The following is a 17,868-nucleotide window of genomic DNA, read 5'->3' as shown; positions in this document are numbered from 1 at the left end:
CGCCACTTGAAGAATTACTGCTTTACATGTAAGTTATGGTTTTAATCTATTTATATTAACAAAAATCTTATTAATCTGTCCTGTTCCATGGGAAATGGGGATTTAAAAACAAAAACCTAAACAAGCCTGGGAATGCGGCAAACTCATCAACTCCAAGGACATTTAAAGCCAGATGGTGTTTTAGACACAAACTATCAAGGGGGCACAGAAACTGCACGATAAAGAGTTGCTTCTGTTTGCATCCAAGCAGTGTGTGTTCCTGGACGGGAGGCTGGAGGGTTGATAGTGTGGGAGGGAATAAGCAGATTGCTTTAATTGCAGGGACAAACTCTTGTAAGCTTAAAAAGAAACATTGAGTAACACTGACTGATCTGTGAGAAGAGATTTATGTAAACTGCACCTAAACCACAAGTCACATGGCCTTGTTCTCCTCACCCCCTCCACCCTGTTCGTGTGTTTGCTACTTTTGCTCACAACTGAGGTTATGTTTTTAGTTTGCTTCCTTCCTCAGTCGCGCAAGGTTCCTTAAGCAATGCTAGCCTGTGAATGACTTCCAGTTGAATTCAAGATGTCCTTAAAGAGGCTCATTCAGCAGAACCGCAACGCCAACTGTGTGGGCTCAGTTTACACCCCGTACTTGGACCCCATAGGTAACCCACCACTGGACAACAAAAGAAGCCAGGCACTCACAAATTCAATAGACACGTTGTCTAGGGACTACAAGCAGGTATGATTATGATTGTGATTATTATTATTTCTTCTTACCCGGATTTCACCATGAGGGTGGGTTACAACAATTTGAAAAGAGAGTTAAAAGCAGTTAAGTGTTCAAAGGAGTTTTAAAACCAGTTAAACCAAGTTACAGTCAAGAGAATGGGGTGGGAAATATATCTATCAGAGGTATCAAGGATAAAGAGGGTTGCCTTCAGCAGACCACAGAATTTTTTGGGATATGTCTTTCTTATGCTTCACATTTCTGTTGCTGCTCTTGTTCATTCATTTCCAAGTTGGGCTAATGAGAAATAACAATGCAGACGACTTGTTGGGTAGATTCAGGGCTGGTCCACACATGAGGCAAGGTGTGATCTTTATCACCCCCACCCCGTTCCTGATGTAGACCTTCATTCACCCATTCTTCCATGGTGGTGAGGAAACCATTTTGTGGTTTGCCTCAGGTGCCAAAATGTATTTGGCCAGCCCTGAACTGTCTATTGCAGGCATCCCCAAACTCGGCCCGCCAGCTGTTTGGGGACTACAATCCCCATCATCCCTGACCACTGGTCCTGATAGCTAGGGATGATGGGAGTTGTAGTCCCAAAACAGCTGGAGGGCTGAGTTTGGGGGTGCCTGGTCTATTGCTTTTACAGTTGCAATCTTTTAACAGTCCTAGATGCTGTGGCTAGGACTTGAATCACAGAAATTTAGCAGGTGAGGCTTTCCAACTATTTATCTCTATACCACAGAAATCTACACCTGTTCAATTTCCATGTCTTAGGCTACTGTTTTAGGGCTGGTCTGCAGGGGGAGGCAGCTGCCTCAGAGGCTCAGCCAGCTGATTTGGAGCTTTGCGACCGGGGAAAAAAGGGTTATCTTTTTAATTCTATTCTGTGGGAGAGGTGCTTGTAAGATTTTCTTCCTCGGATGCCAAAACAACTTGAGTACTAATGTTAGGAAAGGAGGGTGACTTGGTAAGGAGGCTGCCATGTAGTGTTCCTTCTCAGGCCCTGGGCACAGAAGCAGGAACTAGGATTGGCACAGGCAATCCCAGTTGATTCTAAGGGATTGTGGCCAGGCATGGTCTGAAGTGCTTGCTTGTGCTGTGGTTAAATCTTGAAAGAAACCACAGGCATGGGCTTTGGGCCCAAGATCAATTCACTGTTCAAGCCACCTCTGTCAATAAGTTCCTTGGCTGCTTGCTAAATTGACCTGGGACTGCTCTCAGTTGACAAATGTGCTGAGATGGATTATATTTTTAATCAAAAGAGGCTCTTGCTTTTCACTTTTGGGAGCTGAAATTTGTTCCCACAAGTGTAAATCGTTTCACTTCAGGCAATGGTGATGACTGGGTTGCTGGTGCCTCTGAGTCAGGGCTGGCCCTAGGTATTTTGGCACAGTACCCAAAGCCAGTCAAGTTATTTTGGCACTTGAGGAAGAAAATCCCATAAGCTCCTTTCCCCCTTCCCTGGAAGTAAACGGGTTGTTGTTGTTGTTGTTGTTGTTGTTGTATCAAATGGTGCCTTTGCCCTAGCGATGCACTTTCACTATCACAAGATGAGACACCCCATTTTCCCTTGATCCCTTCTACCAATAGCACCCTCTATGGCATACCCCATTCTGTTTCAGAGGGTCCACTATTCTTCAGAAGCAGATACTGCAAAAAAAGGAAGAGCTGTACTGGGTAGGAGGACTCTTTGAAAATCCAGTGCCCTGCCTTGAGCAAGCACAGTCACCTCTGTTAGTGAAGAGTCACAACTGAAAGGCAACCCATGACTTACATTTTATTCACTTTTATGACATCCAAAATCAGTTGTCTGGGGCAGCAGCTTCACTCTGCCTAATGGTAGGGCCAGCACTCTTTGGAGAGATGCCTTTATCAACAGCTAGTAGCCATGATATGTGCTTGAACCAGAGTCAGGATGCCACCCAACACCACCCTGCTGGTGAGCAACCAGAAGAGAAGGAATTTTTCCTTTTTGCCCCACTTGAGGGATTCCTGGAAATAGCTGGTTGACCACTGTGGGGTTTAGAATGCAGATGGGCCTTTGATCCAGGAGGGCCATTTTTAACATTTCTGTGTTCCTAAGCTGGGGGAAATCAAGAGGGTGTAACCGTCTTCATCATGCCCTGATTTTGAACTTTCAGAGTCACCTGCTTGGCCCTGTTCAAAGGACCCTGGACCAGGTGGACCTTATATGATCGTAATTCTCACTGGCAGTTTTGCATATGTAAAGCTTTCATCTAGCATTTTGTTTTCTAGACACAAATGAATTTCTAATGCAATGCCCTCCCTTCTCTCCTTCCAGCTTGCTTTAAGTAGGACAATCTCTTCAGGTGACTCTGTTGGCCCTCGAAGGTAATAAAGGCATTGCTTTCTCTCTCTAAATATTAGTTCATTACACTGCTACTAGAAATGTGACAATTGTGTGTGGAGGCCCAAGGCAGATACTGAAAGAGGAAGATGAAAGTATGAAAAAACAAATAACTACAATGAAATCTGTGGGCTGGAGAGTTGTGGAAAGACTGAGCAATGCATACCCACAGCCCATCCCTAAACCCAGTAGCTAATGCAACCATCATTACATATTGCAGTGTGGCAGAGTATCATTAGAGAGTTAACCACCTTTGTATTTCTTCTTGAAATGAAAGGTAGTATATACTTTCTTTTGACGACGATGATATTGAGACTGATTTGAAATCATTTCTCCAGTACAGTACTCGGCTGGCCATTTCCCCTGTGCTACCAATTGGGTAGACGGAAAGCCAGAGTGCAGAGGAACTGGGGCATCACTTTATATGTGATGCGTTCCTTTCACTCAGTGGCCCAGACCACACAATCAAAATGGGAAGCCAAATATAGGGACAGAAAGGATTCATGCATATAGTATTGTGAAGGGTGAAGCAATTAGACGGTCATTTCACTATATGCCCAGCACAAAACTCAAAAGTGGGTTGAAATGATGCCATGCTGGAAAACATGGAGGTAAGCTGGGAGGAAGGATGAATGGATGAGTCTGTTTCTCATCCATGTCACTCTCAGATGTGTTTATGCAGAAGTCCATTCATTCCCATTTTTGCTACTTAAAAAAAAAATCTGCATGAAAATTTGTATTTTTGAATGTATTTTCCCCTTTTAAAATGTATTTTACCCTAAACATTTTTATATGCATTTCAGTACTTCATCTTTTTTGAAGCTGAAAATTGCACCACAGAATTCAGGGAAGTGTGAAATCTGAAGCATAACTGTGTACAGTTCTGCTTGTTAAATCTGGGATGTGCAGATCTGGTCAGAAGATGGATTCCTCAAGTATCCTTGGCTGCAGGAGATGAGAGGCAATGCACGATTGCTTCCTTGTATGCTCAGCTTTGCACACATCCAGTCGATCCACATTCTCACAGTGGTAGTTTGGTGATGTGTACAATAATGTATGTCCTGTAAAAAATCCTGTCCACGTGATCTTTGGAGATGTGGGGAGATTTTAGATTTTTCATTGCAAAGCACTTGTTAAAAACTACTGATGCTTATGATGAACAGCACATTTATTCTAAATTAAGCCTTAAACCCGTTATTCCCTTCCAATGGGTTATTGACTTTGTGTGTATCTGTGTATCTCTCTCTCTCAATGCAGAAAGTCACTTAAAATCTTTAAAGAAGATAATGAAACATTTGGATTTGAAATTCAGGTGAGCCTTTAACAATATGAATGCAGGGAAATTAAAATGGGACCTCTCAAACCATTCTGGAGTGCTGCTGCCATTATCAGGTTAGCCCAAGCACACTCATCCATGTAAGCAGGTGTGTGTGTGTGTGTGTGTGTGTGTGTGTGTACACTATGGGATACTTGGCTCTCTCAAACCTGGAGCTGGTCCTGGCTTTTTTTCCTCAGCCAAACCTTCCACACAAAATTGTTGTGTGGATATAATGGGGAGAACCATGTATCCTGCTTAGAGGAAGGAGGGGACAAAAATGCAAACAAACAAAACAGAAGTGCTTCTTCACAGAAAGAGAATGTTTCACGGGGTGCTAAACTGCTCCTCATGGTTGTTACCCCATGTTGACTGGAATGGAGAGGTCTTTATTCCATGCTAAGCCAGCATTTCATAACTATGAAAGACCCAGTGTGGCCTACTGGTTAGAATGCTGAATTAGGACCTGGAAGAGAAGGGTTGAAATAGTCAGAAAGCTACTCTACTCAGTCTACTCTACCTCACTGGGTTGTTGTTGAGGATAAAATGGGGGCAGTGAAGAGCCATGTGTACCAACTTGACTCCCATTGGAAGAAACTTGGGATATAACTTACAGCAACAACAGCTATTTACCATGCATAAGGAGGTGGGTCGGGCTTTCTGTGAGAGCTCAGAAGATCTCACAGCACTGAATGCCTCAGAGACGAATGAAAGAGGCCCCTGAGGCGTCTGAGCTCCTCTTCTTCCTTTCCCTTCCTTTTCCAGTGCTATATTGTGAGGAATATCTGTTGTGGGCATTTAACCATTGGAGAGGGGAGGTGGTGTTGCAGGGCCAGCCCTGCCATTAGGCATATCAGGCAGCTGATTTGGGGTGTCATGAAAGGACAGCAAATTGTTACTGTTCTATTTTTATTTCCAGGGAGGGGCAGAGATGCTTGTGAGATTTCCTGCTCGAGGTGCCAAAACCACTTGGTTGGCCGTGTCGGCAGCATTTGCTGCTCTGCCTCAGGCAGCAAAATGGCTTGAGCTAACCTTGGGAGGGGACACTATTTAGTCATTTTGACAGGACCTGATTAGGGCCAAAACAGTTACTTTAGTTTTGCTTCACATACCCTTCACTTTGTTAGTTGCAGCCAATAGCTATGCCCAGGCAGGAAACCTAAGAAACATTGCTTTGCCTCTGACCAGATCCTTGATATTGTAATTTTATGTTGTGAACCGCCCCGAGATTTACAGGTATAGGGTGGTACACAAATTTAATAAATAATAATAATGAAAAAATTGTCCCCCTGTTCTGCTAGGTGCTTGTTGAATTATTATACACACCTACTGTCAGACTGTCATACAGTTGTGTAACACACCAGGGCCTTGGACACATACTTTCTTTTGTGGTGCCATATGAGCAATTTCTTCCTGATCTTCTTTAAATGTCTGGGAAGGAGAAGGACAGCCTTGTTGTTGGGTGGGAACAATGTTTGTTCCTGTTAGTTCCTCCCCTCTACTATTTATCTTTTAGAAAGAGGAAGCATTTGTTTCAGTGTTGCGTGGGAGAGTGAATGGGTGGGAGGATGCAGTTTGATGGGTACGTAAGCCAGTTTCAAGCCGCAAGATAAACCTTTTCCTGTTCCCAACGCTGTGTTTCTGTTCACAGACCCTTCGATTGCAGCGCCACATCAGCCACTCCTTCGAAACTTGCACGTACATCTGCAAAGTTAAAGAAGGAAGCGCCGCCTCTCTTGCCGGACTCCAAAGTGGTAACTAGCCTTTTTCCCAACCCTAAAATTCACCCAAACAAAGTTCGCTGCGGGGATGGGGAAAATATTCAGCCTGAGGACCACACTTCCTCACAGGCAACTTTCCAGGGGCCACACACCAGTAGAGTGTGTGTGTGTGTGTGTGTGTGTGTGTGTGTGTGTGTGGACGTAGACACAGACACCACAGACACCCCCCCTCTCGCCATGCAGGTAAGCAAGAGGCACCAGAATTCAAGCATACATTCTAGTCAGATAAAATCACTACAAGACGGCACAGAGTGAAGCCAGTGAGCAGACTGACCTGGACCATAGGAGCCAACCTCTAGGGGCAGAGGGGTCTTAACCCCCCCCCAAGTTGATGGGCATTGCCGTTCAAATGGTGTGCATGCACTGCATCATGTGATCGATTATGTGTGGCAGGGCTTACCTGTGTCCCCCCCCCCCCATATTTTATTCAAGTTGGCACCTCTGGCCTGGACAGAGTCTTGAGGCCTGGTGAACAGCCACAGTCAGACCCTGGGCCTGAGGTTTCCCACTCCTGGTTTATTGCTTCTCCCATTTGCTTTTGTTTTTTTAGGATACAGAGGGAACAATGAATACACAGTCTCTAATTATATCCATTTTTGAATTATCACAGGTTATATTTTGACCAACATCAACGGAATGAGCATCGAAGGACTTGCTCATAAGCAAATGGTGGACTTGATCAAGTCATCAGGGAACTTTTTGAGGTAATCAAAAGCACTTCTGCCCTAAGACAAAAGGGTTTTCTCATGGTTTGTTATTGCTGCAGAGAAATGGCCAAGGCAGCATCCGATCTCCAGCAATGGGCACAGGCCACAAGAAACATTCCAGGGTTCAGAACATTAGAGAGTATATGCAGGCAGGCAGGCAGGCAGGCAGGCAGGCAGGCAGGCAGGCAGGCATTTGCCATCAAAAGCCATTGGTGCACTCAGGGCAGGACTTTGGGGCAAAGGTCCAGGGCCCCACTCAGCAGAATGAGCAGGAACCCAAATGCAGCAACAGAGCTGGCTTACCATAAATTGAGCTTAACTGAAAAAGGTGGTGTCTGTACAACCATTAAGTCCAGAATCTGAAACAGTATTCAATCTATTTAAGAAACCTACGGACAACTCTTATTGTGATCATAGAGGACTTTGCAACGTTTTAAATAAAGCAGCATTACTTCAAACCATAAAACACAATTAAAATGACAACAGATTTAAATCAAAACAGTGGGGACAGTAGAACAATGCAGATACATAAGAAAATTCAAAACTGCTTAAGCAAGCCCCTCCAAAGCCTGAGAGACCGAGCATTTTATTAACAAGGCAACAGAATTCCAACAATATTGTGGCCAGCCATACCTCCAGGAAGGAGGAATATCGTAGTCTAGGTGCCACTACAGAGAAGGCCCTCTTTCATGTCACTTCACAGCAAGGTGATGGGACAGTAAGCTGCACCTGCCAGTCTCAGAGCCTGAGTTGCCCGATAGTTGCAACACAGCCTAAAATGTGGCTGACATATGACAATCAATTAAGGTCTGTTACCCTATGGCTCCTTTGGGACATATCAATGGGACAGAACTCAGAGGGGATGTAGGCTCCTCATCTTAATAAAAGTACACCTGTTTTCTCCTATGCCCCCTTCTCTTTCTCAGCCACAACCCTGGAATATCTCTTTGCCCCCACTACTCAGGCACTATTTAATGGCATTTAATCAGAAATGGATTTCAAGTCCTTTCACATTCTTAACCAGTAATACACGTTCTCTTAAATTAGGCAAGAATCAGTGATGACATGAGCCCAAGTTTGCCTCCTTATCCACTTGAGCTGCCAGAAGTTATTAAGCTTGTTTTTATTTTATTTATTTATTTGTTGAATTAATATACCACCCTATACCCGGAGGTCTCAGGGGGTGTTCACAGAACAAAATCAAAATATAAAACATTCTTGTCCCAATAGCAATCTTGTCTGTCTCAAAAATCAAGTATGTAAATGATGTCTGCAAACGTTCATATTTGCCAGAGGCAAGTACAGCGGTACCTCAGGTTACATGCGCTTCAGGTTACAGACTCCGCTAACCCAGAAATAGTACTTCAGGTTAAGAACTTTGCTTCAGGATGAGAACAGACATCGTACTCCGGCGCCCCGGCCGCAGCAGGAGGCCCCATTAGCTAAAGTGGTGCTTCAGGTTAAGAACAGTTTCAGGTTAAGAACGGACCTCCAGAATGAATTAAGTACTTAACCCGAGGTACCACTGTAACAGGAGATGGCTATCGCCATTCTCCTTGTGAGCTTAAGCATGGCTTATATTTGGTAAGGGAGAAAAAAACAGGACTAGTTGGAGCCACAGTACAATGCAGGAAACACATGCCTGACATTCATATTAGCAGTATGAAATTTTATTAATTGTGGTAATAATAAATAATAATAATGATACTTACTGTTTGCAGGTTAGATACTGTGAATGAATCCTTTATAATGAAGCGGATGGAACTGGAAACTAAGCTGCGGTTCTTGAAGGTACTGATTCTATATAAAGGATAGAAAGCATCAGTTTTAACCTTTATGCAGAAACCACCTGAAGATACATTTGTTTATTTAGGGGCTTATATCTTTGATTTTCTTCACAAAGTGAACTCAGAGTGGTTCAGATAACAAACCATAATACGAGACATAAAAGCAAATTCAATATACATACTCCCAAATCAATAAGAGCAACAAAACAACATCTGCCTTGCAAAGTAGCAACATTATAATCACAGTATCCAGGGAAACTACCCAGCTTTTTCTCTGTCCTACCTGAATCAGGAGAGCCAGCTGAAGGGCTAGGCAGGTGTTTGGAGGCAGTGATGAAATCCTTGAAGGATGGAGGTGTCATGTGTTCTAAGTTCTCAAGTCAAGACAGTGGAGGGGGGGCAGCCTGTTCCAGCCTACATGGGGTTGTCCTTCAAGAAAACTCAGGAGCTTCAATTGGTCCAAAAGCCAGCAGCTGGAGTAACATTTAGAACTCATATAACCCTTGTTTTAAAACAGCTGCATTTGTTGCCAGCAGTTGGGTGATGTTAATTGCCCTCAGCCTAATTTAATGCAGGTGAGGGGAGCTCAGAGGGAGAACAGGAGGGGGGAAACATGGGGTGAATTGGGGAAAATCTGAAATGGGAGGTGGAGGAAGCTTGAGATTAGTTCAGTACTTTGATCCTATCCTTCCCCTGGCAACTGGGGGTGGGGGTGGGGAGAAGAGGAGGAGGAGGAGGAAGAGAGAGAATGAGAATGAGGGAGGAGAAAGGGAAACAGAAAGGGGAAAATAATGGCCCCACCCACTTTTTACTCCAGCCCTGCCCACTGCTCCCAGCGAATTACCCCCTTCCCCAAATAATGTAATCTCAACAGGTGGGGGCGGGGGAGAAGAGGAGGAAAGTTCCTGGGGGGGGGGGACCCATCTATCTCTGATGGCTGTTACACTAATGCTAGCATAATGAAGAGTAAAACACCTGCCCTAGACACTATTTTTTTGGGATGAGGAAGACAGAAAATCGGCCTCAGCGGAATGCTGCATGTCTTCAGTTATAAAAAGAACGCAAAATTATTAAATCTTCTATTGCCAGTTTTGACTCATTTTGCAATGTGATTAATGAGCAGCCAGCTTTTCCGCTTGCTGGAAAGGACTTAGTGCAGGCAGCAGCTCAAGCAGAATGGCATCCGTTCAGCTTTCCTTGGGCTCTGTGCCTGCAGCTTAAGCCAGGAAAGTACATTTCAGCCCCCCAATATTTATATTGGGAGAGGGGAGTCAGCAAGCAGCATGTGATTCCACCTAGCTCCTGATGATTGGAAAGCCCCACTTTGCAACATAACAGTTTTTAACAACATAACTCCTTGTTTAATTCATGCTGGAACAACACCCAGTAGAAACAGTAGCCTTGTTTGGATTTTCAGTTGCACAGATACTGAACCACCAAAGGAAAAAGCAGAATTGTGTCCACAGGCCTTGCTGCTCCTCCTCCTCCTCCACACTTTCAGCGGAAGGTCTGAACCTAGTGGAAAGTTGCACACATCCCATTGTACATGCTCAGGCTCCTCTGCATTTAACTGGAGACCTGTTTCCTAGTCCCTTGAAGCACCTATGCATTTATAACTGAACATTCCCATCTCAGGAAATTAAACCATTATCCTTAACATAGAGGTCATGAATTCTTGTCCCTGATTCGGAGTTAAACTTATTTCACCTTCCCTTCTACTCATTGGGCATGAAATCCTGGCAGGGACAGGGTTAAAGGTTTCTTTAGCTGCACAATGGGGCCTTCATCTTGATTAAGTCGTTAGCCGCTGCTGTGAAATTCCCATAAATCATCACCACAACCATGCTGCCAATATCCAGCAGAGAATATGAGGGAAAGGTCCTCTGCTGCTGTTCCACTCTAGTACAAAATCTTGAAACCGAAGGAGGAAACGTGGGAAGGCCACTGGCCCAGCCAAACTGCTTACATAACCCCAAAGCCACCACCTGAGCTTGACCTCCAGATGACACCAAATCCTGGGATGGTAGCAAGCGCCTTGATTAAAGCAGCTAAGAAGGCAAGGGAATCCTGCCATCCAGCCTAGAAAGAGCTAGCAAAATGTGCTTGAACCGCAGAGCCAAACTTTTTCATTGCTCTGATTAATGAGAGAGCACAGTGGCTGATTATTATGAAGCCTGGCAAACTAGGAAGAATGCTGTCTTGTCACTTATCCAAAACTTGGATAAACTCCCTGATGATCTTTCTCTCTCTTGGAAGGAAAGCTTTAGGAAACGCACTGGGATTTAAGGAAAGGGATTGGAGTTTAAAGGAAGTCTAATACATACATTTGCAGTAATCTATGATATACAGTACAGAATGTCACTGCTCAGCTGTTCTGGGGGAAAGTGAGATGGGATTATGTGTCCCAATAAGAACATAAGGAGATCCTTTTGGATAAGACCAAAGACCCACCTAGTCCAATTTCCTGGTCATTTCTCTTAGATTCTGATGTTTCCCTTGGGCGTTTTTCAACTCCCCAGGTGTGTGACCAGTAAGCAAATTTCGAAATTTGAATACCCAAAGTCCATCATGCCCCCCCCCCACAATAACTTGGATATGCATTATTCCTTCCTTCTCCCCTCCAAAAAAAACCACCATTCACTTTAATTAGTGCCCAACTGACTCCAATGCCCTTGGGGACGGTGGGTTGAAATACTGATTTAAAAAACAACAACAGGAAAAAGGCAACATGAGAAAGAGGGATAAAACACTAAACTGCATTTAACAACAAATACAAATCCCTCAGACACAACTGGACCAATTCAGAGAAACTCACTGGACACGTTTGTCACAATCACAACGGGGGCTCGAGTGTATAACCGAGCTACCTTATAAAGTGTTGTGCCCCAAATTGCAGTGATCTCTGCTTGCCTTTTACAGAAAACCCTGCAAGAAAAATTGCTGGAGTTCCAGTCACTGTGCTTACGAGAACACCACCTTGCTAATGGTAAGGCTGAATTTCCTATGATAGAAAATAAGAATGCATAACCACCCCAGTTTCCTCTGCAAAAATGATGTGAACACCAGTGAGTCAATGAGTTTCCTGAGTTTCAGATTTTGGTTTGCCTTTGTTCTCTCCTGCAGATAAAAGGTTTGGGAGAAGCTGTATAGAAGAACACCATAGCATAAATTGCCATGATAAGTCTTCAGCTCCCCCAAAGAATTCTGGGAGCTGCAGTTTGTTAAGTGTGCTGAGAGTTGTTAGGCAGCCCCTGCTCCCTTCTCAGAGCTACAATTCCCAGACTTCCCTGTGAAGATAAATTGATTGTTGAACCACTTTGGGAACTGTAGCTCTGAGAGGGGAATAGGGGTCTCATACCAACTCTCAGCACCCTTAGCAAGCTACAGCTCCCAGAACTCTTCGTTGGAAGCTATTACTGTTTAAATTCATATGATAATACTTTAAATATATGGTGTGAATGTGGCCATATGACACTGACTGTACACCTTTGGCTGGTATTAAAACATTTGCCTGAATTGTGCATACAGTCATCTTTAGCATGAAGTTTCTGCTTTTAGGAAATTGCCTTTTAAACACTGCAAACGAAGCTTTTCACCTTGCTGATCTAGCCAATTTGTTTTTAATTGTATTTGTTTTATTGATTTACCTTTACGTTTTATATTTCTTATTGTTGCTATTTTGTTTCTAATCTGCATTGTAGACTGCCTGGGGGGTAGATATTTATGAAGGGCAGTTTATAAATGCCTTAAATATACATACATGATTTTTGTATCCACTTGTATTGATTTTTCAAGGCTGCTGTGAGCCACACTGTAGAAAGTAGAATTCCCCAGAGCCTTAATAAACAGCCTTTACTTATTATTTATTTAATTTCTATACCGCCCTTCATCCGAGGATCACAGGGCAGATTACAGTATAAAAATGCAATATTTGTAGTATGTGATACAAGTGTAGTCAAATGTTGGCCACAAAATAGAAGGTCACATGAATTAGTCTCATCTCTAAACTGAAGGTAGAGAGGAGATCTGGGACCTCCACAGAGACCTGGAAACAACGAAGAGTTTAAGTAATGTAGGTTAGGGAGAGACATGGTCCAGCACCAGCCACTGAGTTCCATTGCTGGGTAGAGATTTAAATCCAATTCTTGCCAGCCCTAGTTTGATGCTCTTAGTGCAGGGGCTGGTAACCTGTGGCCCTCCAGATACTGTTTGACTACAGCTCACCTGATCTCTGACCATTGGCCATGTTGACTGGGGCTGATGAGAGTTGGTGTCCCACACCATTTGAAGGGTCATCAGTTTTCCATCACTGCTCCGACCATTATACTACACCAGCTCTCAGGCCGGCTAAGTAAAAAATAGAATTTAACATTTGTATAGCATAGGGGTGAGGAACATTCCCCTTCTGAGCAACCTTCCAGAGGTTGGCAGGGCCAGGAGCAAATGTGGAGCCACTGTGGTGTGTTGGACTAGGACCTAGGAGGTCAGGGTTTGAATCCTCACTCAGCTATGGGTGACTTTGGGCTGGTCACAATCTCTCAGCTTAACCTACCTCACAGGGTTGTTGTGAGGAGAAAATGGGGAGAACCACAGAGCTCCTGAGAGGAAAAGGTGGTATATAAATGTAAGAAAGGAGGACAAGAAAGAGCAATGAGGGTGAACACCTCTGTAGAGTTGGCTAGTTCCTCTGTGCATGCTCACACACCCCAAACAAGCAAGAGGCATTATCAGAGTTCAATGACACATTCTAGTCAGGCTAAAACACTTGGGGTGTGAAGAAGGGAAAAAATAGAATAGAATAGAATTTATTATTTATACCCCGCCCATCTGGCTGGGTTTCCCCAGCCACTCTGCACTGCTTCCAACAAAGCATTAAAATACAATAGTCTGTTAAAACATTAAAAGCTTCCCTAAAGAGGGCTGCCTTCAGATGTCTTCTAAAAATCTGGTAGTTGCTCTTCTCTTTGACATCTGGTGAGAGGGTGAATAGGGGTTAGAGTTCCAAGAGAGGCCAGAGAGACTTGGAGGGCCACATGTGGCCCCTGGACCTGAGGTTCCCCATTCCTAGCATAGCGTGTTTGAGCACTCAAAGAATTTACCATGCATTTTTTAGTTGTAATCCTTACAGCGACTCTGCAAGGTTAAGTTATTATTATTCCCCTTTCTGCAGATGACAGAGAGACTTGCCTAAGGCTCCCTGATAAGTTCATGGCAGATACAATTCATAGCTCAGTCTCACCTACCACACTACACTTTACCAGCTTTCACATTCACACAACGTGCACCAGTTAGAATGCAGAAGTGAAACACACCCACCCCACCCACTGGGGCGCTTATCGTGTCATCTGAGAGCTAGCAATGCGTGGATCTGTCAATTTTGGTTTCATTCAATTTTGCATTCCCCCCCCAACCTTAATTTCATATCTCCACATTTCTGCACCAGTTTGCAATTTTTTTAAAAAAGAAAACGTCCTAATAGAAATTCATCAGCATTATAGTCCTGTTTCTCCTAATCTGCATAACTGTAATGCAATATTGCCTTACACATTTTTGCAAAGCAATTCCCCCCGCCCCCAAATAATAACAGTTCAATTTTGTATGTCATTTTCAGTAATATATGCATCTAATGCACACTTTACCACAGTATATGGATTTTTGTACACCTTACTTGGCTGGAAAACTGCATTGCAAAATCCAGGAAAGTGTGAATTTTGAAAGATGGCTGTGTTTTGGTTCTCATGTTGTTTCAGAGAGTGTGAATTAGGAAGGATCACCTTTAAATGAAAACTTAATGTAATTTCTCCCCCATTCCAAAGTGAGAGCTCCAATGATATTTCAGCAAGATCAGTACATTTAGTACCGTGGAACCTCGGGTTATGTACCGCCCTCCTTATGAACGCTTTGGGTTACGAGCTCCACTAACCTGGAAGTAGGTGTTCCGCGTAGCAAACTTTGCCCCAGGATGCGAGTGGAAGTCACATGGTGGCAGGAGGCCCCATTAGCAAAAGCGTGCCTCAGGTTAAGAACAGTTTCGGGTTAAGAACGGACCTCCAGAATGAATCAAGTTCATAAACGGAGGTACCACTGTATATTATTCCAGCTTGTGCGTTTTGAGGTAATTAATGCGTGTTCTCTTCTGTCTCTTTCCTAGGGGAAATGTGCTCACCACTTGAATTTGTGGGACTGGAAGAATCTAACTTATTTGGTGATTTTGCTGGATCAGGGTCAGCCTTGGCAAACAAACCCCGATTTCCCAGCGAAAGCAGCTGTTTAAGCCGCCTGAGCTCAATGACTGTGGACAGTGAGGACAGCTTCTACCAAGCCTACGATTCCGAGGATCCTGCTAGTGGGACTTTTAGCCGGCAGTCGAGCACAGAAGATGACTGCTTCCTCTCGAGGGACAGTGATGTTGCCTTTGTGAAGAGTTCCCTGAGAAGGCACAGAAGCATCAGTGTGACGAGCAGTGGGTCAGCCTCTCCCTCTTGGGATGGAAGCAATGTCTCGAACATATTTGGGACTCTCCCGCGGAAAAGCCGGAAGGGAAGTGTTCGAAAGAGGCTGCTGAAATTCATCCCTGGCCTCTACCGAGCTGTGGAAGAGGAAGAAAGTCGTGTCTGACAACTGAAGCGGGCTAGGAACTGCATCCTTCAGTGAATATCTGGGCAACAACCTGCAGCTTTCAAACAGAAGTGCAGGTCCTACGTCAGGGACAAAATACAATTCCCATCATCCCTGATCATTGGCCATGCTGGCAGAGGCTGATGGGAACTGGAGTCCAACAACATCTAAAGGCCAAAGATTTCCCCATCCCTAACATTGTGCCTGCACTTCATTCAGTGAAAAGTCAATGGAGGTGAAGGGAACACTTGAGACTGAGAGACTTGTTTTTCCCTGAAATAGTTTCAAGACATCCACAGTGATATTATATATACATGGCATTTTGGGGTGAAGGGCAGGAGGGTGGGTGGCTGTTTTCAAATGACATTCGTACATTGTGGGTCAGACATGGCAACTGCTAGGAGGTAAGTGTCATGATTATCCTTTCCCAAGTCTTACTAACAAGAAAATTAGACATATTTATTATCTAGGTAATCAAACAAAGGCCCATTCACAAGTTTGGTTCTACCAGCACATTTCCTTCACACAGTTATTAAGGGTTCGCAGCTGTCCACTCTTGTTTTCTTGTCCCTTTCTGATCACATGGAAAAAGAAACCCATGAACCAGAAGAATAGGTGTGTACTGGTTTGCACGAGTACAGCAATTCCTGTGATTTGAGGAGCCTTAAGAAGCAAAGCAAATCTATTATAAGCATGAGAATTGATGCAATCTTGTGAACCAGCATACAAGTATATTTAGAATTATTTCTTGCATGTACAGCCATACCTCAGGTTACAAACGCTGCAGTTTGCACGTTTTCAGGTTGCGAACCGCACCGAACCCCGAAGTACTGGAACGGGTTACTTCCAGGTTTTGGTGCTCGCACATGTGCAGAAGCACAAAGTGACATTACACACATGCGCAGAATCGCATCACGCGTGTGCACTGCGGGTTGTGACCATGCCTCCTGCACCTGAGGTATGACTGTATGTGCAAAGAAGATTTGGCAGCATTAATGAACTGGGTTCATAGAGCTATAGCCTTCAGATGTAACTACACTGCCTGTTCCTGTTCCTTTATGTACGGTGTGTGTTCCAGAAGAAAAAAAGACCAAGTGCTTTTAATACAGTCTCCCCCCTTTTGTAAATATAGTTCAAACTGCATTTCATGTGTATATATTTGAATATCAGTTTTGAAGAATGTAGCGGTTGATATTTGCATTTCAAAAAACAAACTCAAAGGTGGTCACCAAATGGTAAATATTGAAATATGGACATCAGAAGTTGTTTGAGGGGCAGGGGGTGGGAGGGGTTAAAAACTCAAACATGCTAAAAAAATAAAATACTAAATTTTCAAGGTCCACATTGGGGGGGGAATGGAGTTTTGAGATTCTGATTTCTAAGTGGCTGGTTTTAAAAATGCATGCATAGCTCCACCTCTGGAGTTGAATAGGTCTGGTCATAGCCTACACCTAAATGACGGATGTCCTGGAAACTCTGAACTCTCTAAAGAAGGGTGCCCAAACTTTTTCCAAAGAGCCAGATTTGATGAAGTGAACATGTGTGAGGGCTGACCAAAGTTCTTGAGCTTTTTTTAGGGTTGAGGTTGTTGAGCTTTTAGGATTTCCCCCCAGGACATATACTGCCAGATTAGGCCCCTGAAATGCTCTAAAGGAAGATAGGAAGGAAAGACAATGGAGGAGCAAAATATAGCAATGAACAAGGCTGCAATTCTGAGCACGTTTAAAGATAAAGGGACCCCTGACCATTAGGTCCAGTTGCATATGACTCTGGGGTTGCGGCATTCATCTTGCTTTACTGGCCAAGGGAGCCGGCGTACAGCTTCCGGGTCATGTGGCCAGCATGACTAAGCTGCTTCTGGCGAACCAGAGCAGTGCACGGAAATGCCATTTACCTTCCCGCCGGAGCGGTACCTATTTATCTACTTGCACTTTGACGTGCTTTCGAACTGCTAGGTTGGCAGGAGCAGGGACAGAGCCAACAGGAGCTCACTCCGTCATGGGGATTCAAACCGCCAACCTTCTGATCAGCAAGTCCTAGGCTCTGTGGTTTAACCCACAGCGCCACCCACGTCCCCTGAGCATGTTTACCTCATAGTAAACCAGACCCCATCAGTGTATATGTAAAGTTAGGATTCCCCCCCAGTGTTCATCACTGTACACACTGTTCCCATTGAACTACATTAACCGTTTTGCAGAGTTTGGAGAGTTCAGTTCCAATCAGCGCCCTCTTTGCTTCTTCCTCACCTACTGTTCTCAAGCAGAGTGAACTTAAAAAAAAAACATTTAGAGGATGTGGTCAGGGCCACTTTCTTATGAATCCTGGAACTGCTTGCTAGCAGCTGTCTTTCATGACGTGGCCTAAAGGGAGGAGGATGTGGCAACCGTGCAGAAGCTAAGCATGTCTGGATCTCACCAGGTTCTGGGTGAGAGGCTATATGGGAACTTTCTGCCTGCCACCTTCGAGATCTACGTTGGAAGAGATGCAGCAAGATATAAGCGTATCAAATTAATAAGCAAAACACCTTGACTGCAGGGAGCCAGAGTACCTGTACTAAGTACTCTGCTGATA

At 44.1% G+C, this 17,868-nt stretch overlaps 1 protein-coding gene and 1 long non-coding RNA gene across 2 annotated transcripts in view; one reads left to right on the top strand and one right to left on the bottom strand.

The window, feature by feature from the left end:
- The window catches only part of LOC309380376, a 55,333-nt gene that overhangs the window by 20,548 nt on the left and 16,917 nt on the right, over positions 1–17,868 (bottom strand). Inside the window, exon 2 of the long non-coding RNA XR_014172893.1 lies at positions 8,605–8,692. This is a non-coding gene — a long non-coding RNA (uncharacterized lncRNA). The remainder of the gene's footprint in view (positions 1–8,604; positions 8,693–17,868) is intronic.
- On the top strand, positions 319–16,428 carry CYTIP (cytohesin 1 interacting protein). Its single transcript, XM_081929921.1, has 8 exons — positions 319–727; positions 3,024–3,073; positions 4,347–4,401; positions 6,056–6,158; positions 6,796–6,889; positions 8,614–8,683; positions 11,599–11,665; positions 14,831–16,428. The coding sequence occupies exons 1-8, from the start codon at positions 569–571 to the stop codon at positions 15,295–15,297; spliced, it is 1,065 nt and encodes a 354-aa protein (XP_081786047.1). The 5' UTR covers positions 319–568; the 3' UTR covers positions 15,298–16,428.

The sequence above is a fragment of the Podarcis melisellensis genome (assembly GCF_964234715.1).
Source record: "Podarcis melisellensis genome assembly, chromosome: 1".
NCBI lineage: Eukaryota > Metazoa > Chordata > Lepidosauria > Squamata > Lacertidae > Podarcis > Podarcis melisellensis.
Note: the sequence above shows the minus strand (reverse complement) of the source record. Positions and strands in the feature narration are given on the sequence as shown.